Here is a 19,048-nt window from a genome sequence, read left to right as displayed (position 1 = left end):
CGAGCTCAGGGGCAGCTTCTGGTTCCAAACTCGCCATCCTTGTTGGAAAAAAAAATAATAAAAAAGGGATGTCTTTAAATGTATTTTATGATGACCACCTGTGACCGAGGCACACTCAGCATGGCTGTGGGATCACACTGGTGCTGTCCATGGGAGCGGGCTGGAGGGATGAAGACTTTAAAAGTCATAACTTTTGCTCCAGGAACTGCTGGAGGCCTTGAGAGGGTGAACTGGGGGATCTCCGGCATCCCTGGTGTGCACCGAGGGGTCCCTGAGGAGGTTTGGGGCAGCGCCCGAGGGAAGGGCCTGAGAGGGGCCGAGCAGCACGCGGGGCTGCAGCAGCCCCAGGAGGGGACACAAATGTCAGTAACCACGGCTCCGATAAACACAGCTCCCAGCACAGCCACAGCGGCTGCTTCCAGCCAAAGGGAGCATTTCTGTGGATCGTTCTGTGAGCTCTGCCGTGCTTTGACTCAATGTGTCGGGGCAGGAGGACGAGCGGCTCAGCCCATGGCCTCGCAGCCCGCGAGCTGCAGCCCCAGTGCGGCCTCCCAGCGCCAATGGCTGTTGGGATGATGATGAGCTCAGGAGGAAGAAATAACCTGGGCTGAAAATATTGCAAAATGGGGATTATTACCACTGCTTTGCTGTTGTTACCTTTTATTCTACCCCTCTCAATTATCCCATTGGAAGGGGAACAACCCCAGCTGCTGCTGACACCTCAGAAAACACAACTCGGAGCAGCCACCAAAAACCCTTCAGGAGGGGTTGCCTCGCCCCCTGTGCTCCCCGTCCTCCTCACAGGGGGCTCGTGCGGGACGGGGCTGCCCTGAGGGGCCGGGGAGAAGCCGAGGCCCCGAAATGGCGGCGCGGGCCCCGGTCCTCCCCCCCGCTGGCGTCGCTGCAGCGGGCGGCGGGGGTCGCTCCCTGCGGGCCGGGCCCGCCGCCGCCTCCCCCTGGCGGCCGCTCGGGGCCCCGTCTCGCCGCGGCGGCGGCTATAAAGGGCCGCCCGCCGCCCGCCGCCGCCTCTTCGCTCGCTGGGGCCGCAGCGCGTGAGTGGGGTCGGGCCCGGCACCGACCGGGGAGGGTGCGGGGGGGGCGAGAGCGGCTACGGCCCGGGCCTGATCCTGATCCTGATCCCGGTCCCGGTGCCCCCGGGGCTGTGCTGTGGGGTAACGTCTGTGAGCCTAGCGGGGACGGTTGGAGTGCGGGAGGTTGGTTCCGCTAAAGGTGTATTTAGGAGATAATTGCTTTATATATATGTATAAACATATAAATTTATTTATTTGTTTATTTATTTTTCTAAAACCCCAACAAACCAAAGAGAACCGGCTCCGGGCCAGGGAGCGAGGACTCGCTCCATGAGGCTGCCCCGTCTCCGGTGGGGCTCAGTGCAGCGCCTGTCCCCCCCCAGGACCCCTTTAGCGAGGCTTTTAAATTGTGTTCTTAACGTCTCCCCCCACCCCTTTTAAATATTTACCGAAAGCTTTCCCTACAGACCCCCCAGGATAACCCCCGCGGCTGCCGGGAGCACGTGCGGGGACGATGAACGCGGCGGCGGCCAGCAGCTACCCCATGGCATCGCTCTACGTGGGTGACCTGCACCCCGATGTCACCGAGGCCATGCTCTACGAGAAGTTCAGCCCCGCCGGGCCCGTGCTCTCCATCCGTGTCTGCAGGGACATGATCACCCGCCGCTCCCTCGGGTACGCCTATGTCAACTTCCAGCAGCCCGCCGACGGTAAGCGACACGTGGGGCCACGGCCATGGCCTTTTTCTTCACTTTTCCTCACTTTTTTTTTTCCTTTAACGCACCCTGCTGTTTGTGTGCTCTGTCATATAGCTCCCACCGGTGTTGCAGTTATGGGGTAAGTTAGTGCTTGGGGTGTTGGAGTATTTTTTTTACTGCTTGGTGTCTCCAGAATACTTTGCAAATGCACATCTCAGTGATTTCTCTGGTTAACAGGACTGTTTCTCTGTTACTGGAATTAAACTTTGGAGACCTGGGTTTATTGCAGTGCATATCAGAGGATAATCTCCATGTGCCACCATGTTCTGGTGTAGGTTTAGGCTATTTATGTGGGACTTCATGCAGTCAGTCCTGGCAATAAAACATGAAAGTAATCAGCCCTGGTCAGATGTTCAGTTTGACTGAGCCTTTGGCTGCCCACCCACTATGACTTAATGCTGGGGAGCTCTGATGGGCTCTGTGTTGCTGTATTTGTGCAAGCACCTGGATGGATCTTCCAGGCTGAAGTGGTATTCCTGCATTAATGGGAATTCATGCATTGTGCAATGTGTGTGAAACCTCAGTCCATGTCAGTTTGCTCTGTTCAGGTTTTTTCTTAATATTTTAATTTGGCACCTACTCAAGTAGGTATTCCAGCACTATAGCAGCAGCAATGTGAAAGAAGGGAGAGAAAAGGTCATTTTGGAGCACGTCTTTTCTGGAAAAAAAGTGGGTCAGCATTTTCTGCCCACATTTTTAGAGCCTTTGCTTGTTGACTGGTGCAGGTTTACTGCTCCGTGCTGTGATTTAGCAGTGTCTATATATAGGCATCTACAGGCTAGATAAGGTGCACTCTTCCCTTTCATTCAGAATCAATTTGTAAGAGCACAGACTTCAACAGCAGGTGAACTCTCCTGTAGGTTCCAGTTGGCTGTCCTGTTCTACAGTTCTGCAAAGAGCAGCTAGCAGTCTGTCATGCAGGGAAATCCATAACTTTGGATCAAAGTCTTCATAATGTGTAGAAAACCAATTTTATCACGAAATCTTGCTCCTGCAAGCAAGCAGAGCTTGTGGGATTGAGCTCTTGGCTGGAATATGGAGTATGATTTTATGTAATCTGGTTGTGACTGTGCCATCCTCGCTTCCATCCTCTTCCCTGGTTCAGAGTGCCTTCTGCACATCCTTTCCTTGGGATTCCGACTGATCTGACTGAGCTTTTCTGATCTTCTCTCTTGCCAGGCTGATGGGGAAAAAAAAAAAACAACTGGCTGCAACCCAGTGCACAAGAACTCATTGATAGAACTCTCAAAATTGCTTTTATGCAGGTTAAGATCTGTATTTGTCTTGAAACTTCCCAGCAGGAAGGAAAGAACCTGAGGGCCTGTCCATATGTCCCTCTCTGCTCAGATGAACCTGTCTGCTCTGGCTCCCTCTTTTAAAACAAGCTTGGTATATTTGTGCTGTGCAAGGGTACAGTAACCCAGGCTTACCTGCCTTTGTCTAGGCTATGATTTCTCTCTTTCAGGATAAGAGGAGAAACTAACAGGAAGCAAAAATAGATCCATGAAGGAATTCAGAAATATCAGGCTGTGTGTATGAAGGAGTATAAAGTTCTTCTCTTCCTTAAAGCAGAGAAGACCTGTATAATGTAGGTGTAGGTAAGATGTTAAAAGGGAAGAGTGGCTGGTCAGAAATGCTCACTTTAGCAGGAAGAAGTTCTCCTCATACAAACATGAAGACAGCTGGCCTTCCCGTGTATTTCAAAGTAATCTTTAATGGTAATAGATAGGCAGGAATTCAGAGGGACCTTGTGTCATTCTGGACTCCTGGTGAGGCAGCAGACATTTTAGGAAGTCCCAGTACTTAAAGTGATACTTCGACAGAGTAACTGGTGTCCTGTTACTGGTGGGTCTTACAAGGTCAAGCGACTTAAACCTAATCTTTAAGATTGGGAAGGAGAAATAGACAAACTCCTGCCTTTGTGATCTCTTGTGAAAAACTCCTGACTTGCCTGGCAAACTACAGCGTGTTACGAGTAAAAGGCAGTTGTTCTACTAAATGTAATGCAGCAGAACGTAAGCAACATCATCCCTGCCTATGGCAGGGGGGTTGGAACTAGGTGATCTTGAAGGTTCCTTCCAACCCAAGGCATTTTATGAACCTTTATGGTCAAATGCAGGACTTCTGGCTTTTGTTTTCATGTCAGTCAGGTAGCAGCCAGAACTCCCCCCTATGTGGGACCACTGTCACCGTCACATCCTGTGTTTCCAGAACTCCTCTATCCAAATTGGCTAAGAGCTTGTGTTTCTCTTTGTTTTTCTTGGCTAATGGAGTGATACTTTACCCTGGAAGGGGTTACTCTTTGGACATGCATTGTCTGGCTGGTGTAGTCTGCTGCAGAGAGGTTATTTTTAGTGAAAATGAGCTCTGCTGCCTTTGATTGCAGTTCTGTGGCATAGTAGCCAGTGAATGCTGAGTACTGCTTCTGTCATACTCCGATAGGCAGATGAAGGAAATGCTTCAAAGTTCTGGGTAGTTCAGGCTCAGACATGGTTGTTAATATTTATTCTTTTTTGACCGTAAAGGGAAAGAAATTCATTTCATTTGGAAGAAAAGCTGAATTTCCTTTCTCGTGTGTTCCTCATGCAATTTAATTGCATTCCAGGGTTTCATAACATTGACAGTTATGACATGACAACTCAGATAATGAGGCAGAGAAGCTTCAGTGTGGCTGTAGAGATAAGCTGTTCTGCAAGTACAGAGAAAACAGCGTGATTCCCAAGTGAAGAACGAACCCAGAGCTGGGATTAGAGAATGGTCTCTGAAAACGAAAGGTGTAGATAAACTCGCTGCCTCTCTTCTTCCTTAAAGGAGAGAACAGCATAAAGAATATCCAGTGTTGCAGGATAAAACTCCCTGTGCAGAGTTACTGATGGGTGAATCGTGGTGTGTGTGGTTGTTTTATGCTGCTCAGTCACAGCAGCCTTGGCTCTTGGGGAGCCTGTAACAGAATGATCGCTTTGAGGCCTAAGGCAAACTGCAAGGGGTGCTCGTATGTTTGTTTTCCCTGTCCAAAAGGCACTTGAAGAATGAAAAGAGTCTGAAAGGGGTTAAAAGTGTGTGCAATGTTGTACGAGTTGCAGTTGAGCCTGCTGGAAGGATGACAGGAACCAGTGGGAGAGAAACAGATACAGGAACTGAGGTGGGTGAAGATTTGCTGCTTAAGCAGAGGAAAATGAGAAGGTGTTTGTTCAGATGAAGGAAGTGAACTGGGTGTGTTTAGTCTGAGTCACCCGCATCATTCTGCTGATCCTTCACAGCTTTTCCAGGTACTGCTGTGATGTGACTGCATTTCGACCTGGGGGCATGGCAGGCCTCCTTCGGGTCAGGAAACCTCTCCAGGGCTTTCTTACACCACTGCTCACGAGCAGCATGTGTGTGTTTCAAGCAGAGCGCAATAATAGTACGGAATACTTGCAAACTACTGAAAGAGTGGCGCAGTAGTGCCCACTGGTGTGTGTTTAGGAAGCTTGAAAGAAGCACAGTAAGTTCATAACTAGTCTATATAGTTCATAACTCATCTGTATAGTTGATAACTGGCCTGTATCTCAGTACCTGCTGCAGAACAATCCCCTCTGGTTGCTCGCCACTGCTTCATCTGCCTGCCACCTTTCAGCAGGAGCTCTTTCTGCTGCAAATGGTATTTACGGCTAGTTTGTGTCCTTGCCAACGCATGCTTCTGGAGGACCTCTCTGTGCTATAAATAAACACTGCCAAATTTGACAAGCCAGACCAAGTCGCCTGCTGAAGTGCCTCATGGGGGTGGGCTGCGGAAAGAACCGAAGGGTTGCGTTGATTCAGAGTAGCAGCTGAGGAATCATTTCAGTACGGCAGTTAATTGAATTGAATACCTTTGACTAGCTAATAGAGCTAGTAGAGTCCTAGCAAGTATAGTTTTATTCTTGAAATGATCTCTTCTTTTACAAGCGTGACTACTTCAGGAGCGAGGCCCAGCAGAACTTGTTTCCCAGTTGGGGTTGTGTGTGAAGGGTTGGGGAAAACAGCAGTGGCACCACTTCGGCTTAAAAAGCAAAAAAATATTTTTGAAGCATGTGAAAAACTCCTAAAAATTCCGTGCAGTAGTTCAAATTGATCTTGGGATAGGGAGTGCAGGAGACTTCTTCAGGCAGTGACCCATTGGGGTTCCTGGTGGTGGCTCTGTGAAACGCTGCACGGTTCCTCTGCTTGCACTAGCAAAGTATCACACAAAAGCAGGTGTTCAAGTTGGCATTTTCCTGGAATTTGCTGCTCCTGAAATGTAATTGGCAAGTATCATTTAGTGAAGGTGGCATGGAAGAACTGAGCTGAACAAATTTGGAAAATGGGTTCTGCCCTGTTAATAGTCCTTGGTTTTTAATGCATATCCCTCTCTTTCCCTGCCTCATGCTGGGAATTGAGTCTTTCATTCTCTGCTCACTCCATGCTGGGAGTGTTTCCTTGCACAGAGGAGTCCCAAGCATCTGAATTTTATGAACAAGATCCTAATGAGTGTACGTAATGATCCTTTTAATATATCAGTAGGTAGCAGAAATAGAATTGTGGAGGGGGGCTGGTTCAGTGTGGGCTAGAATGGCAGCAATGGGGTTTTAGAATTTGTCTGTACACTTCCATATTCCCCATGTAGGCTGTGTGGATGACTTTTACAGTGTTTTGTCCATTCTTACGCACTTTTAGATTGAGCAAATGGGGAATCATTTTTTGGCCATGTAGGCTGCAGGGGCTGACTCATGTTGTTCCCAGCCAGCCATGTGTTCATGTGCATTTTCTGTCCCTGACCTGATAGAGAGATGATCCTTTTCTCTTAATAGAAACAAGCATGGCTAGATGAGAGCTCATGCAAAGCAAACAAGCCAGTTGGTCACTTTTGCTGCTTCTTTTTTTCCCAGGGTTTTCTGCATTTCCTTTCCTTATTTTGGGTGCATACATTTACCTTTATAATGAAGAACATAACTAATTAATGAAGCACAGGCATTTAAAAGACTACTATCATGTCAGTTCAGAACAGTTTATTAATCCAGTTAGATACTTAAGCCTGTCTAGTTACTGTGCTGCAAAGATCTCCCTCAAAACAACGTTAAACAAAACAAACCCTAGTCATTGGAATTGGTGGCCCCAAACTTCTCCATGAGCTGACTATAATTCAGAGAAAACCATCTCCCACACGATGGAAACCTTTATTCTTTAACAATCCAGAGAAACCTGTTCTTGACTTCTCTTGCAGCTGAGCGTGCTCTAGACACCATGAATTTTGATGTGATCAAAGGAAAACCCATTCGCATCATGTGGTCTCAGAGGGACCCCTCCTTGAGGAAGTCAGGGGTTGGGAATGTCTTCATTAAGAACCTGGACAAATCCATTGATAACAAGGCACTTTATGACACATTCTCAGCGTTTGGGAATATTTTGTCCTGCAAGGTGAGATGTGGTTGCTTTGTCCAATTCTGCTGTATTGGTGGCATGTTCAGACACACCCAGTGTAGGAAGCAGAAGGGACACCTCTAGCCAAGTGAGGAGTGATGCCTCTGGGAGGCAGAGCTGACCAAAGGGTCAGGGAGAGCTCAAGTTATGTCAGGCTCGGTCATGAGATGTGCCAGTCTGAAACACAGACCTTGCTTGCTTTGCCCCTTGGCAGTAACCTGTTTTCACGTCCTGTGACAAAGGAGCCAGTATGTGCTCAGAGATCTGAGTCTGGTTTCCCTCCGCACGTCTAGGTGGTGTGTGATGAGAATGGCTCTAAGGGCTACGCATTTGTGCACTTTGAGACCCAGGATGCTGCAGATAGAGCCATCGAGAAGATGAACGGCATGCTGCTCAACGACCGCAAAGTGTGAGTGTCACAGCCAGCAGCAGCAGCGATCGCATGAACCGTGATGCATCTCGGTATTAACAGGGACACACAAGGCACTGGTTCTCCTGGCCCGAGCCTTGGCCTGCTACCTCTCCACTACAGGGCTGGTGAGTGACCCTGCCCAAGCCATGGCCTGCTCCCCCTCCATTACAGGGCTGGTGGGTTCTCCTAGCCGAGCCTCGACTTGCTGCTACCTCTCTGCTAGTGGGCTGGGTGGGTTTCTGTGGCCAGTGCTCTCTCCACTGCAGAGCCGGGTGGGCATCACAGGCTGCTTCTCTCTGCAGTAGGACAGGTGATTTTTCTGGTTGGTCCGCAGCCTGTTTGTTCTTCTGTTCTCCTGGCACCCTGTCTTCTCCCCATTTCCAACTCCTACCACAAACTCATTTGCCTCACTGCAAATCACACATTGCTTTTTCCATTCCTGAAAACCAGTTGCTTATTGTAACTTTCATTATTTCCTACAGATTTGTTGGGAGATTCAAGTCTCGCAAAGAGCGGGAGGCTGAGCTGGGAGCCAAGGCAAAGGAGTTCACCAATGTTTATATTAAAAACTTCGGGGATGACATGGATGATGAAAGACTAAAGGAGCTCTTCAGCAAATACGGTAAATACAGAAGCACTTTTAATGAAGCTGTGAATTTCATGACCAATGCTCATTTAACACTGCTGCTACCATCTGTGTAGCTCTGCCTGGGTCACTTTGAGGCTGATGAATAGGAAGAATTGAAATGTGGGTGGTAGTTGGGTCAAATGCTGGATGGGAGGCAGAGGCTAGCTAGCAGATAAGTAAGAGAAGAAGGGTAGGGCTATTATGTGAGTTTAATAGTCTAGACAGAGCCTTATGTGGTATTTTACTAACCCTGTCCCTTGGTAACAGGTAAGACTCTGAGCGTTAAAGTGATGACAGACCCCACTGGAAAATCCAAAGGCTTTGGCTTTGTAAGCTTTGAAAAGCATGAGGATGCTAACAAGGTATGACCAACTGTTGTTAATGCTGCTTGCGTATCTTTAGAGAAGAGCTTAATTGCCTCACCACAGAAACCTGTTGAGACAAAATCGTGTCTTGGGTGTAATCTTCTGGATGTGGAGACTAGAAACTGCACCTTAATAGCTTGATATTCAGCAATAAGCTGGCATTTCTCAGATTACTAGGTGGTATAAGAAGAGTAATTGTTGAAGAAATGTTACAATAGAGGGCTTAAGGAGTGGGTGTTCTTGAAGAGTTCTTATCCAAGCAGTATGCTCGTTAAAATTTGGCCCTAACTGCAAGAAGGGTGGGGATAAAGTCACAAGTTGCTGTTGTTAGTCTGGTCCTTACGGTGGGGTTGCCAGCATGGTCTCTCCTGATAACTTCAGTTTATCTTTAATTAGCCTGTGTTACACAGGAACAATGTGAAGGTGCTATGGCAAGATTGGTTTATTGGCTAACGCACAGGGAGACACAAAGTGAGCTCTGGGCAGCCAGGTTCTTAGCAGGATCAGCTGCTGTCTTGTTTTTAGCAGTTGACAGTTTTCTTTGAACCCTCTGTCCAGGCAGTAGAAGAAATGAATGGGAAGGATATCAATGGGAAAATGGTGTTTGTAGGGCGAGCACAGAAGAAGGTTGAGCGCCAGGCAGAGCTGAAACGGAAGTTTGAACAGCTAAAACAAGAGAGAATCAGCCGGTACCAGGTGAATAATCTGTCTCTTTTCCGAATTTAAGCACTGTTTGCAATTTACTGGCAGACTGAAAAGGAACTGACAAAGTAGTCATTGTCCTGTAAAATATCCTGGGAGTTAAACTTTAAAGGTAACTCTGGTATATGCGTGTGAAGGAGACATCTGTGCAGTCTTGTTTAGGTGGATGTGAGAAATCACACAGCCTCCTTTATTTTCCAATGGGGATGCCCCAAAGGATGGAAAGAGCCTGACTGTGCTGTTGTCTCTCTAATTTATGGCAATATTGTCATGTCAGAGGTTGCATCTGAATCTTTCCTGCTCCTTGCAATACAGTGCTGGACTGGGGACACATGATGCAATAGGAAAGCAGAGGAAATCCAGACGGGCTCCCTTTCACCGCAGTGGGACTTGTCTCTACACCTTTGCAACATCTTTTGCCCTTGGGTTTGGTGGTGTGAAAGGAACATTATACTAAATTAAGAGGTTTTTAGACAAACGATGCCTTTAACAGATGTATGCCAACAATCAGTGTGCTCAAAATTCTCCTCATTACTATAGGTGTCTTATTCTCTGTTTTCTAGGGAGTTAACCTGTACATTAAAAACCTAGATGACACTATAGATGATGAAAAACTGAGGAAGGAGTTCTCACCTTTCGGATCAATAACAAGTGCCAAGGTATTTGGAGTTCTTGGATTTGTAAAGCCTGAAGGAGCTGTTACCTGACGTGGGTTTGAAGGGCAGTTTGTTTATCCCTGAGTCATTGCAGTCACAAGAGTATATGGAATAGTAAATACGCAGATTTCCCTGTCACAGTGTTATTTTACTGATAACTTGTTGTATTCCCTCCTGAAAAGAAGGGGTGGGAGATGGCAAGCATGCTCATTTGAGGTGACTCCCAATAAGCCTCAGATGGCATTTCCCTACCTGTGTTTAGAGGCTGCACCTGATCTTTCCCATTCCTTGCTGCTCAGTGTGGGCCTGGGGACACGTGGTGCTTACAGAAAAGCTGAGTAAATCCAGACAGGTCTTTTGTTGAGAACTTGTCTCTACACCTCTGCAACACCTACCTGCCTGAGCTGTGACACTTCTCTAGGAAGGAGAATACAGATTCTTATGCTGTTCTTGGTACCGTTGCTCCACTAGCATTTGGTCTTTACTGCAGGTGATGCTGGAAGATGGACGGAGCAAAGGGTTTGGCTTCGTCTGCTTTTCCTCTCCAGAGGAAGCCACAAAAGCTGTGACAGAGATGAATGGACGAATTGTGGGCTCAAAGCCATTGTACGTTGCACTCGCACAAAGGAAAGAAGAGCGGAAGGCCCATCTAACTAATCAGTACATGCAGCGCATTGCTGGGATGAGAGCCTTGCCTGCCAACACAATCATCAATCAGTTCCAGCCTGCTGCTGGGGGGTATTTCATGCCTGCTGTACCCCAGGTAAGCTGAGTTAAGTTAGTATGGTGTTATGAATCTTTAACCTGGCTTGAACCTTTGATGGTTCTCATCTCATTGAGCCTTTCTTACACGTATAAGCAAGCAACTCCTAATGAGGAGTGCTGTCAGTGGAGTTAATTGTGTGACTTCCCAGCTGCCTCCTGTCTTAATGTGAATTGAGTGAGTCCTGGGAACAACTGCTGAAACATGTTGTAAACAATATGTGTTATTCACATATGCACTCTGAGCTTGTCTGCTCTCCCTCCAGGCCCAGAGCAGACCCACTTACTATGCACCCAACCAAATGACGCAGATGAGACCTAACCCACGCTGGCAGCAAGGAGGACGACCTCAAGGTGAGCGTGCTGGAAGCAGCGTTTTGGTTGTGTGACGTTCTTGGTTGTACTTCACACCAAGAACAATGCATGCTTTCCTTTCCGTGCACAACCCCCACCTGCTTCCTGCAGCTGACTGTCCTGACTCACCAGTCAGCTCTGTTTTGAGGATTTCCCCGTATTTCTTCCATTAGGCTTCCAGGGAATGCCAAATGCCATGCGTCAGTCTGGACCACGGCCAGCACTGCGCCATCTGGCCCCTGCCGGCAATGCCCCGGCCTCTCGTGGCCTCCCTGCTGCTGCCCAGCGAGTTGGTAAGGTGTCTGCCTCCCCACCTCGTCCCCTCAGCTGGGGGGATGCTGTTGAGACTCAACTCTTACTTCCAGAAATGGCTGACAGATACGGATAACTGAAGGCCACCCAGAACAAGGGGCAGAGACAGCACCTGAATCTTTCCTATTCCTTGCTGTGCAGTGCAGGTCTGGGGACAGTTGGTGCTAGAGCACGGCAGAGGAAATCCAGATGGGTTGCTCTCCCACTTGCTTGGTGCTCATCTCTACAACTCTGCAACATTTGCCACTCAAAATAAGGCTCTGCAGGTTATGAATATTGTTTTCAGAGTAGAGCATCCAAATTCATTTTTTCTAAGGAGTAACTAGAAAATATCTCAAATGCAGGATGTGGAATCTGTGGTCTAGTCTTAGGGAGAAATGAACTTTCCTAAGTGCATTTCGGAGGCCAGTTTCTGAAGTGGTGTAATTAGACTGTACAGTACAGAGCTTGAATTCAGCAGTTAATAGCAGGCACCCTGACTTGCTTGCTGCATATTGCTCTGGGCGTTTCTAATCCTGTTCTCTTCCTTTGCAGGTGTTGCCACTGCAGCACAGAACTTAGCTCCTCGTCCACCTGTAGCTGCCCCCGCTCCCAGAGCGGTTCCTCCTTACAAATACGCCTCAAGTGTCCGCAGCCCGCACCCAGCCGTACAGCCTTTGCAGGTAACACAAGGATCTGTGTCGTTAAGTCCCTAAATAACTGCAGGCCAACAGATTTTACATGCAACTGGAGTGTTTTTGCAGAAATGTCAAGCTACTTGTATAACCCAGACAGGCACCAGAAGTTGGAATTTAAAACCTGGCAGTTGTACCTTTGCCAGGGGCAACTTAGTTGATTTATCTGTCCCATACTAGTAAGCCACTTTTTACTCAGATACACTGTAAGGTATTTTTCTTGGTTCTTTGCTTTCCAGCAAATGGAAATTCTCTTTCATTTAATCAGCTTTGATACCCTAGTAAGAATTTGGCTTTGAAGGCGGTTTGCCTTTCCCATACCCCACTGCATTGTACAGAAAGTGCACATGGATGTTTTTTCTCAATTGTGATATGGCTCTCCATGTTTGAAGTTTCTGTAATATATTTACAGTGTTTATGTGTGACATTGAGTTCTTGAGATCAGAATTTGAAGCGTGTTTCAGACCTAAGGGCAATTTTTCTGTCTGTCTGTGAAATGAAGTCTGCTGTCAGCTTGACAGATCGTTTTATAGAAGGAGGGGCTGTATTATTTTGTCTCTAAATGTGAAATGATCAGTATAGAATCTGTTTTTGAACCCTCACATCTGCCCTTCTACAGGCACCTCAGCCTGCAGTCCACGTTCAGGGACAGGAGCCTCTAACAGCCTCCATGCTGGCTGCTGCCCCTCCTCAGGAGCAGAAACAGATGCTGGGTAAGTGAAACTCTGGTTCTTACAGATTGCATTGGGCAATCTTGGGTTTCACCAGCAACTTTTTAACTGAACTGCTGTCTGAACTTCCTTTTTTCTAGGAGAACGTTTGTTCCCTCTGATTCAAGCTATGCACCCCAGTCTTGCAGGGAAGATCACAGGAATGCTGCTAGAGATTGACAACTCAGAGCTGCTGCACATGCTGGAGTCTCCAGAGTCCCTCCGGTCAAAGGTAAGCTGGCCTGTTGCTTTTGGGGCAGATGGTGGGACCCTTTCTTCATAAGAAGTTTCACAAAGTAATTTGTCTCCCTCAGGTGGAGGAGGCTGTTGCAGTGTTGCAGGCTCACCAAGCCAAGAAAGAAGCTGCCCAGAAGGTGGGTGTGGTTGCTGCTACCTCTTAAACCGGGAAGACTGGTGAGTGTCTCAGTCCTCACTTCAATTGAAACCTTCCAAAATCAGAGTAAAGCATGATCGTTAGTAAATGCATCTGGTCTGGGAGGCCTTGGTGCAGAATTTGTCTGATCTTAGTCAATTATTTGGAAAAGACTAATTTGGCTTCTTGCAACAGCTTCCTTACTGTAGAAGCTTTAGGAGTATTCTGCAGAAATCTCATTTTAATTAAGCATCAGAAAGATGTTGCCTAAGTCCCTGAAATGTTTCTAGCAGTTGACATGTCATGGAAGGGTGTAATGTATTGAAATGAGGCTTGTGAATTGCTAATCCAGGAAACGAGGCAAGATTTTCTGGTGACTTCAAGGCTAAGTAGACTGTTTAATGCCTGTTCCTTATCCTGACAACCACCTGCATACTGTATACAAAGTACTAGTGTCAGGAATGGCACTTATTTGCACAGGTCTGTCCAAGCAAATGCTGTCTCCTGTGTTTGGAGCTGGCTCATTTAACTTCTAAATAAGGTTTATATTCAAAATACCTTTTACATTTGCTGATGCATTTCTTTCTGGGTTTGTCTGGAGTTGCTATGATCATCTTAAGCACTTTCTGTGAAGCTGTTGTGGTCAGCTGTCACAGCTCAAAATGGTGAATGTTGATGGCTTTTATACTTTAACCTGTAAGTTTCTCAGTGGGTCTGGTGACTGGCTTCTTTACCAAAGAATGTGAGTTTCTTAATGGATGGTCAGAAATGGATTTTATCTACTATGACTTACCACCTCCTGTACATTGTAAATTATATTAGTCCTTATGGCTTGTGAAGCTGTAATTTCACTAGCCTGGAACGAGCTGTGCTGTGTGTAGATAACGTGTCTTCTTCTTTTGCCTGTAGGACGCAAGAAGCCAAATAGCCCCTTCCTAGACATCAGCTCAAGATGTTTGAAGATTCTTCACCGTCCTGCACATCTCAATGCCATGCATCATATAGTTATATTGCATTTTGTAAATTAATCTTTAAAACCTTATTTAAAAAGGCAGTTCCCCAAAGCTCTAGATTTCCAAAACCAGAATGGGGTTTGCAAGCTTCTCCTCTGTGGCCAGAACGGTTCTCCTTTGCCTTTTCTAAGCCAGGACACTGAGGATTTCTGATCAAAAGTATCTTGTGGTTTTGGTTTTAACTGAACAATCATCCACTTTGGAAAGTCTGGAAAGCATTTATCAATAAAGGAATAAAAACTTACACTATGTTGTCATATTTTCCCTAGATTTGGTTAATAAATAGGATGTAGACTAATAAAATTAAAGGGGGAGACAGTTGTCATGTAGTGGATGTGTTAAAGTGGTGAGCTGAGTTACTCAATTTGCTCATGGGGCAATCACTATTCTCAAGCAGCTGTTAAATTATGCTGTGGGTTATTACGTTGGGGTTGATTGGGGTCTGGGACACACAAATACCCCAGAGGGGACCTGATAGAAGGTCTCAGGTGTTCCTGAAGAGAAACCGAAGCGGTTGGGTGCCTGCTCCGAGCATGCAGGCGAGGCAACGCTTTGCCGTTCGGGGTGTTTTACACTTTTGGCTGGATGTGCTGGGCTCACGGCTCCCCTCCTTCCCCGGTACCCGGCCCGGGGCCGTTCCGGGTGCCCGGGGAGGCCGCGCTCGGGCCCCGCTGCCGGGAAATGGCCGCGGCCGCCCCTCGCTGGGGCGGAGCCGCCTCAGGGTTCCGGGGCGGTGCGGGGAAAATGGCGGCCACCAAGCGGGTGCTGTATGTGGGTGCGTGGGGCTGTGGGGGGCTTGTGCGGGGCTGTTTGGGGCTGCGGGGGTCCTGTGGGGGCATTGGGGGCGTCTCGGCTCTAACGCGGTGCCGGCCGCAGGGGGGCTGGCGGAGGAGGTGGACGAGAAGGTGCTGCACGCCGCCTTCATCCCCTTCGGCGACATCACCGACATCCAGATCCCGCTGGACTACGAGACCGGTGCGTGCCGGGGCTCGGGGGGGGGGCGTCCCGCAGGCTGGGCGGCCGCCCCCTGAGCGCTCTGTGTCCGCAGAGAAGCACCGCGGCTTCGCCTTCGTGGAGTTCGAGCTGGCGGAGGTGAGAGGAGAGGGGGCGGCGGAGCCTGGGGACACGTCCCCTTCCCGCGGGGTCCGGGGCTGGGTGCTGCTGTCATGGCCGGCCCGGGGGTCCCCTCTGTCACCTACAGCTCCTGGGTTTCCCTTGGGCTGAGGCTCGGTCGCTCCCTGTGGGTTTCTGCTTGGTGGGCACCACGCGTTGCTGCTCCTTTGCGGTCCCATAATCTGCCCAAGGCCTCCCCCACGGGGGCTTTTCTCCCCTCCCGAATATTGGTGTCACTGGGCAAGGTCTTACCCAGGCGGCTGTGATGGGTTGGTCAGGGAGAAAACTCCCTCAGACCCTGCCTCAGATACGGCCCCTGTGAGGTCCGTGGGATCTCACAGCCTGGGGCATGCAGGGCATAGAAAAACAGCCCTTCGGCGATGTTCTGCAGGGGCACGTGTGCGCCGAGGCTTTCCTTTAGAGGGAAAAAGAAGTGTCTGTAACGATTCCCTTCTGCTTTTCCCACAGGATGCTGCAGCAGCCATCGACAACATGGTACGGAGCCTGCTCCTGCGCCGCCCGGTGCTGGTCTCCCCGCGGCTGGCAGAGCCCGAGGCAGCTCTCTGTGGATGTGAGCAGGGCGATGCTCCCGGCATGGGCTCTGTGTACCACGGGCCGGGCTCCCTGCTGCTCTGGATCAGGCCCAGCACCATCGTGCCCTTCCCTGCTCCACCTCTGCCTGCGGTCTCGGTGTAGATCCCAAGCTGAGGGGCCCTCGCTCCAACGCTCGGAAGCAGGGAGAGAAAGCAAGCGGTTTTCTTCTGGCCTCTGCAGAGATCTGTGGGCTCTGGTGAGTTTTTACCTTGTGGTGGGCTTTGTTCTCCTTTTGTCCTCTGCAGAATGAGTCTGAGCTCTTCGGCAGGACAATTCGTGTGAACTTGGCCAAGCCAATGCGAATTAAAGAAGGATCATCCAGGCCGGGTGAGTTGGTGCCCTGGCAAGGAGAAATCCCCAGGGACGTTCAGAGTCTGGTGTGTCAGCCCTGACCCGTGTGTCACACGTGGCCGTGGGCTTTGTCACCCTGCACCAACTATTTCCTCGGCTGTCACAGTCTGGTCGGATGATGAATGGCTGAAGAAGTTCTCGGGGAAGACTCTGGAGGAGAACACGGAGGAAGGAGGAACGGAGGCACCCAAACAAGAGGCACAGGAGGTAGGAGGAATGGCTGGAGCCACCTGTGCCCTCTGTGTGTCACGGGTCTGGGGAATCGCCACATCCAGCTGGGTCCTGCCAGCTGCCCGAAGTGGGAGCCAGGAGGAGCAAGTGGTGGCCCCAGGCAGCCCCCATGTTCCCAAAAAACTTACACAGGTTTCTGACTGGCCCTGCAGTAGCCCCTAGGGGCCTGGGGCTCACTGCTGCTGCCTGTGTTGCCTCTGGGGAGTTTCGTAGCTATTGCTGCCTGCACCATCACTGCCGGCTGGGGATGCGGGACTGGGCTGGCCGTCGGGTGGCAGGGCAGCAGGGCACCACTGCTCATCTTTTCTTCCCCTACCCAGGGTGAGCCTCCTGCAAAGAAGGCCCGGGCCAACCCCCAGGTCTACATGGACATCAAGATCGGGAACAAACCCGCCGGGCGGATCCAGATCCTCCTGCGCTCCGACGTGGTGCCCATGACCGTAGGTGAGGAGCGGGGTCGGCCGCTCGGGTGCCGAGGCTGTGGGGCTGTGCTCACCTCTGCCCCTTGTCCCGAACAGAAAACTTCCGCTGCCTCTGCACCCACGAGAAAGGCTTCGGCTTCAAGGGGAGCAGCTTCCACCGCATCATCCCCCAGTTCATGTGCCAGGCTGGGGACTTCACCAACCACAACGGCACCGGAGGCAAATCCATCTACGGGAAGAAGTTTGATGATGAAAACTTCATTCTCAAGCACACGGGGCCGGGTAGGAACAGCTCGTCCTGGCTGTGCCAAACGCCTCCGCCACGGCCAGGCTGCCTCTGGCGTTCAGCAGGCAGAAGTGCAGCGCTCTCTGTCCGTGCACCGTTAATTTCCACTATTGTATCGTGGAGAGTTTCAAAGCTGCTTTCCTGTTGGGTTTTAGAGGAGGGGTGTCGCAGTGTAACTACAAGCGTTAGACAAGTAGCAAAAAGCAAGCGGGCTTAGCTCCAGACAGCTTTCCTACTGCCACGACTGAAAAGAGATTAATGCTCTCTATCAATTTCCTCCTTTGATGCTTGCAGACCCTCTTAAAACTGGCAGGGTTTTGCAGGGCCTGGGAATGTGTTTTGGTTAAGTACTGGCCCACGTGCAGAGCGCGTTGCTCCCACCCTGGCTGTAACGTTGTGCTTTGTGATCACAGGGCTGCTGTCGATGGCAAACTCTGGCCCGAACACCAACGGCTCCCAGTTCTTCATCACGTGTGATAAAACAGACTGGCTGGACGGGAAGCACGTGGTGTTCGGCGAGGTGACGGAGGGCATGGACGTGGTGCGGCAGATCGAGGTTGGTTTCCCAGCAGGGTGGTGCCCGCTCCCTGCCCGCAGCCTCAATTCCCCTTAATTCCTGCTCTCCTCCTCCTCAAGGCTCAGGGCACCAAGGATGGGAAGCCGAAGCAGAAGGTGATCATCTCTGACTGCGGGGAGTGCGTGTGACCCCGGTGCTGGGGGAGGCTGGGGGTCCTGGCCCCCAGCCCCTGTGTTTCTGCCCAACTTTCCCTGCGAGGCTCGGTGCCAAGTGCCTGCGGACAGCGCTGTGGGGAGCCCAGAGCAACGCGCCCACTCCGGCTGAATCGCGCCTGTGCCGCCTGGTGCTCCCCACGGGGCAGGGTCAGCCTGCCATCGGCTTTGTGAAGACTGTTTGACAAAAATAAAAGTTAGTTTTAAAAATACCAAGGGCCTGCCCCAGCTGGTGAATTCTCACCGCCTGAGGATGGGCGTTGCTTTTTGAAATGTTTGCCCTCATCTCGAATCTGGTGCCTAAATCCGAACTGCAGGGCAGGCTGCCCGTGCCGGGGAGAGAAGAGCGGAGCTGATCCCATCGCTGCTGCGTTCAGAGCCAGGACCAGTGCTGGGCAGCCTGCCCCCACAGCAGCGGGGGGAGACGGGTCCCTGCTGCCACCTGGCCCCATGGCCAGCACCGTCCCGTCCCAGGGGCATTTCTTAGAGTGGGGGAACAAGGACTGGAAAAGACGCACCAGGAAGGGGGTGATTTGGGCATATTGGGCTTCCTCTCTTTTTTTTTTTTTCCTTTGCGTGTGGCTAAACCAGGCCCGTTATTTGTTTAGTGATGCAAGGTCCCTCAGGTACCTGAGCTGAGGAACAGGCCAGGCCGTTTCCTTTGGAAGACAGCAAATAAATAACCGTGCAAATAGCGGCATGTGGCCGTGGGCCCCTTGTGAACCCGCGACAAGCAGCCGCCGAGCCAGGCAGGGAGACGCAGCCCGGCCCCAACCCACGTCTCAGCACCTCCACGGGGCTTCGTTTCAAGCAAAAAGGTACAATTTTAGCTGATCGTGAGTATTTTTTCATTGCGAAATCCTGTCTGCAGAACAGAGCACTGCTGTGCCGTGACATTTATTAAAAAACAAACAGCAAGAGAAACTACGTGTTTATTTTCCAGACTAGGCGTTTATTTTATAACAGTGTCGTAGCTCAATATGGATTTTTTTTTCCCCGTTGGCTGAGTTTTGTGAACTTTAAGTAAACAGGAGCGGGTTAGTCAGCCAGCTACTGGGTTGGCTGACGCTGTTTTCATTTAGGGACGTGGAGGCACTGGTTAGAGCTGGGTTAGCTGAATGTGCACGGGCACAGAGCTGCCTCCCCTGCCCTCG

The 19,048-nt window shown here is 50.0% G+C and overlaps 2 protein-coding genes and 3 non-coding genes across 6 annotated transcripts; all 5 read left to right on the top strand.

The window, feature by feature from the left end:
* Positions 1–919: 919 nt before the first annotated feature.
* PABPC4 (poly(A) binding protein cytoplasmic 4) lies at positions 920–14,412 on the top strand. Of its 2 annotated transcripts, XM_068657619.1 has the most exons (16): positions 920–1,052; positions 1,499–1,741; positions 7,011–7,204; positions 7,501–7,616; positions 8,102–8,241; positions 8,515–8,609; positions 9,171–9,308; positions 9,878–9,973; positions 10,461–10,733; positions 10,999–11,086; positions 11,260–11,379; positions 11,933–12,060; positions 12,692–12,785; positions 12,884–13,014; positions 13,097–13,196; positions 14,065–14,412. In XM_068657619.1, the coding sequence occupies exons 2-15, from the start codon at positions 1,546–1,548 to the stop codon at positions 13,181–13,183; spliced, it is 1,896 nt and encodes a 631-aa protein (XP_068513720.1). In that variant the 5' UTR covers positions 920–1,052; positions 1,499–1,545; the 3' UTR covers positions 13,184–13,196; positions 14,065–14,412. The 2 variants fall into 2 exon arrangements, with proteins under 2 accessions (XP_068513720.1, XP_068513721.1); XM_068657620.1 differs by lacking the exons at positions 920–1,052; positions 7,011–7,204 and having other exon boundaries at positions 1,570–1,741.
* On the top strand, positions 9,597–9,729 carry LOC137843209 (small nucleolar RNA SNORA55). Its single transcript, XR_011089402.1, has one exon. It is a non-coding gene; the product is annotated as a small nucleolar RNA SNORA55 (small nucleolar RNA).
* LOC137843210 (small nucleolar RNA SNORA55) lies at positions 10,238–10,363 on the top strand. Its single transcript, XR_011089403.1, has one exon. It is a non-coding gene; the product is annotated as a small nucleolar RNA SNORA55 (small nucleolar RNA).
* On the top strand, positions 11,507–11,640 carry LOC137843208 (small nucleolar RNA SNORA55). Its single transcript, XR_011089401.1, has one exon. It is a non-coding gene; the product is annotated as a small nucleolar RNA SNORA55 (small nucleolar RNA).
* Positions 14,413–14,811: 399 nt separating the features above from the next.
* On the top strand, positions 14,812–18,106 carry PPIE (peptidylprolyl isomerase E). Its single transcript, XM_068657623.1, has 10 exons — positions 14,812–14,943; positions 15,045–15,143; positions 15,217–15,260; positions 15,750–15,776; positions 16,121–16,202; positions 16,333–16,433; positions 16,778–16,901; positions 16,976–17,161; positions 17,579–17,721; positions 17,802–18,106. Exons 1-10 carry the CDS (start codon positions 14,850–14,852, stop codon positions 17,868–17,870), a joined length of 969 nt encoding a protein of 322 aa, XP_068513724.1. The 5' UTR covers positions 14,812–14,849; the 3' UTR covers positions 17,871–18,106.
* The last annotated feature ends 942 nt before the right edge of the window (positions 18,107–19,048 follow it).

The sequence above is a fragment of the Anas acuta genome, chromosome 21, assembly GCF_963932015.1.
Source record: "Anas acuta chromosome 21, bAnaAcu1.1, whole genome shotgun sequence".
NCBI lineage: Eukaryota > Metazoa > Chordata > Aves > Anseriformes > Anatidae > Anas > Anas acuta.
Note: the sequence above shows the minus strand (reverse complement) of the source record. Positions and strands in the feature narration are given on the sequence as shown.

Excerpts from the sequence above, each read along its gene's own strand:
- PABPC4 (XM_068657619.1), top strand. The coding sequence starts at position 1,546 with ATGAACGCGGCGGCGGCCAGCAGCTACCCCATGGCATCGCTCTACGTG. Across the intron at positions 7,617-8,101 it reads CTGCTCAACGACCGCAAAGT|ATTTGTTGGGAGATTCAAGT; the intron begins GTGAGTGTCACA and ends TATTTCCTACAG. Across the intron at positions 11,380-11,932 it reads TGCTGCTGCCCAGCGAGTTG|GTGTTGCCACTGCAGCACAG; the intron begins GTAAGGTGTCTG and ends CTTCCTTTGCAG.
- PPIE (XM_068657623.1), top strand. The coding sequence starts at position 14,850 with ATGGCCGCGGCCGCCCCTCGCTGGGGCGGAGCCGCCTCAGGGTTCCGG. Across the intron at positions 15,144-15,216 it reads CCCGCTGGACTACGAGACCG|AGAAGCACCGCGGCTTCGCC; the intron begins GTGCGTGCCGGG and ends CTGTGTCCGCAG. Across the intron at positions 16,203-16,332 it reads AGAAGGATCATCCAGGCCGG|TCTGGTCGGATGATGAATGG; the intron begins GTGAGTTGGTGC and ends CGGCTGTCACAG.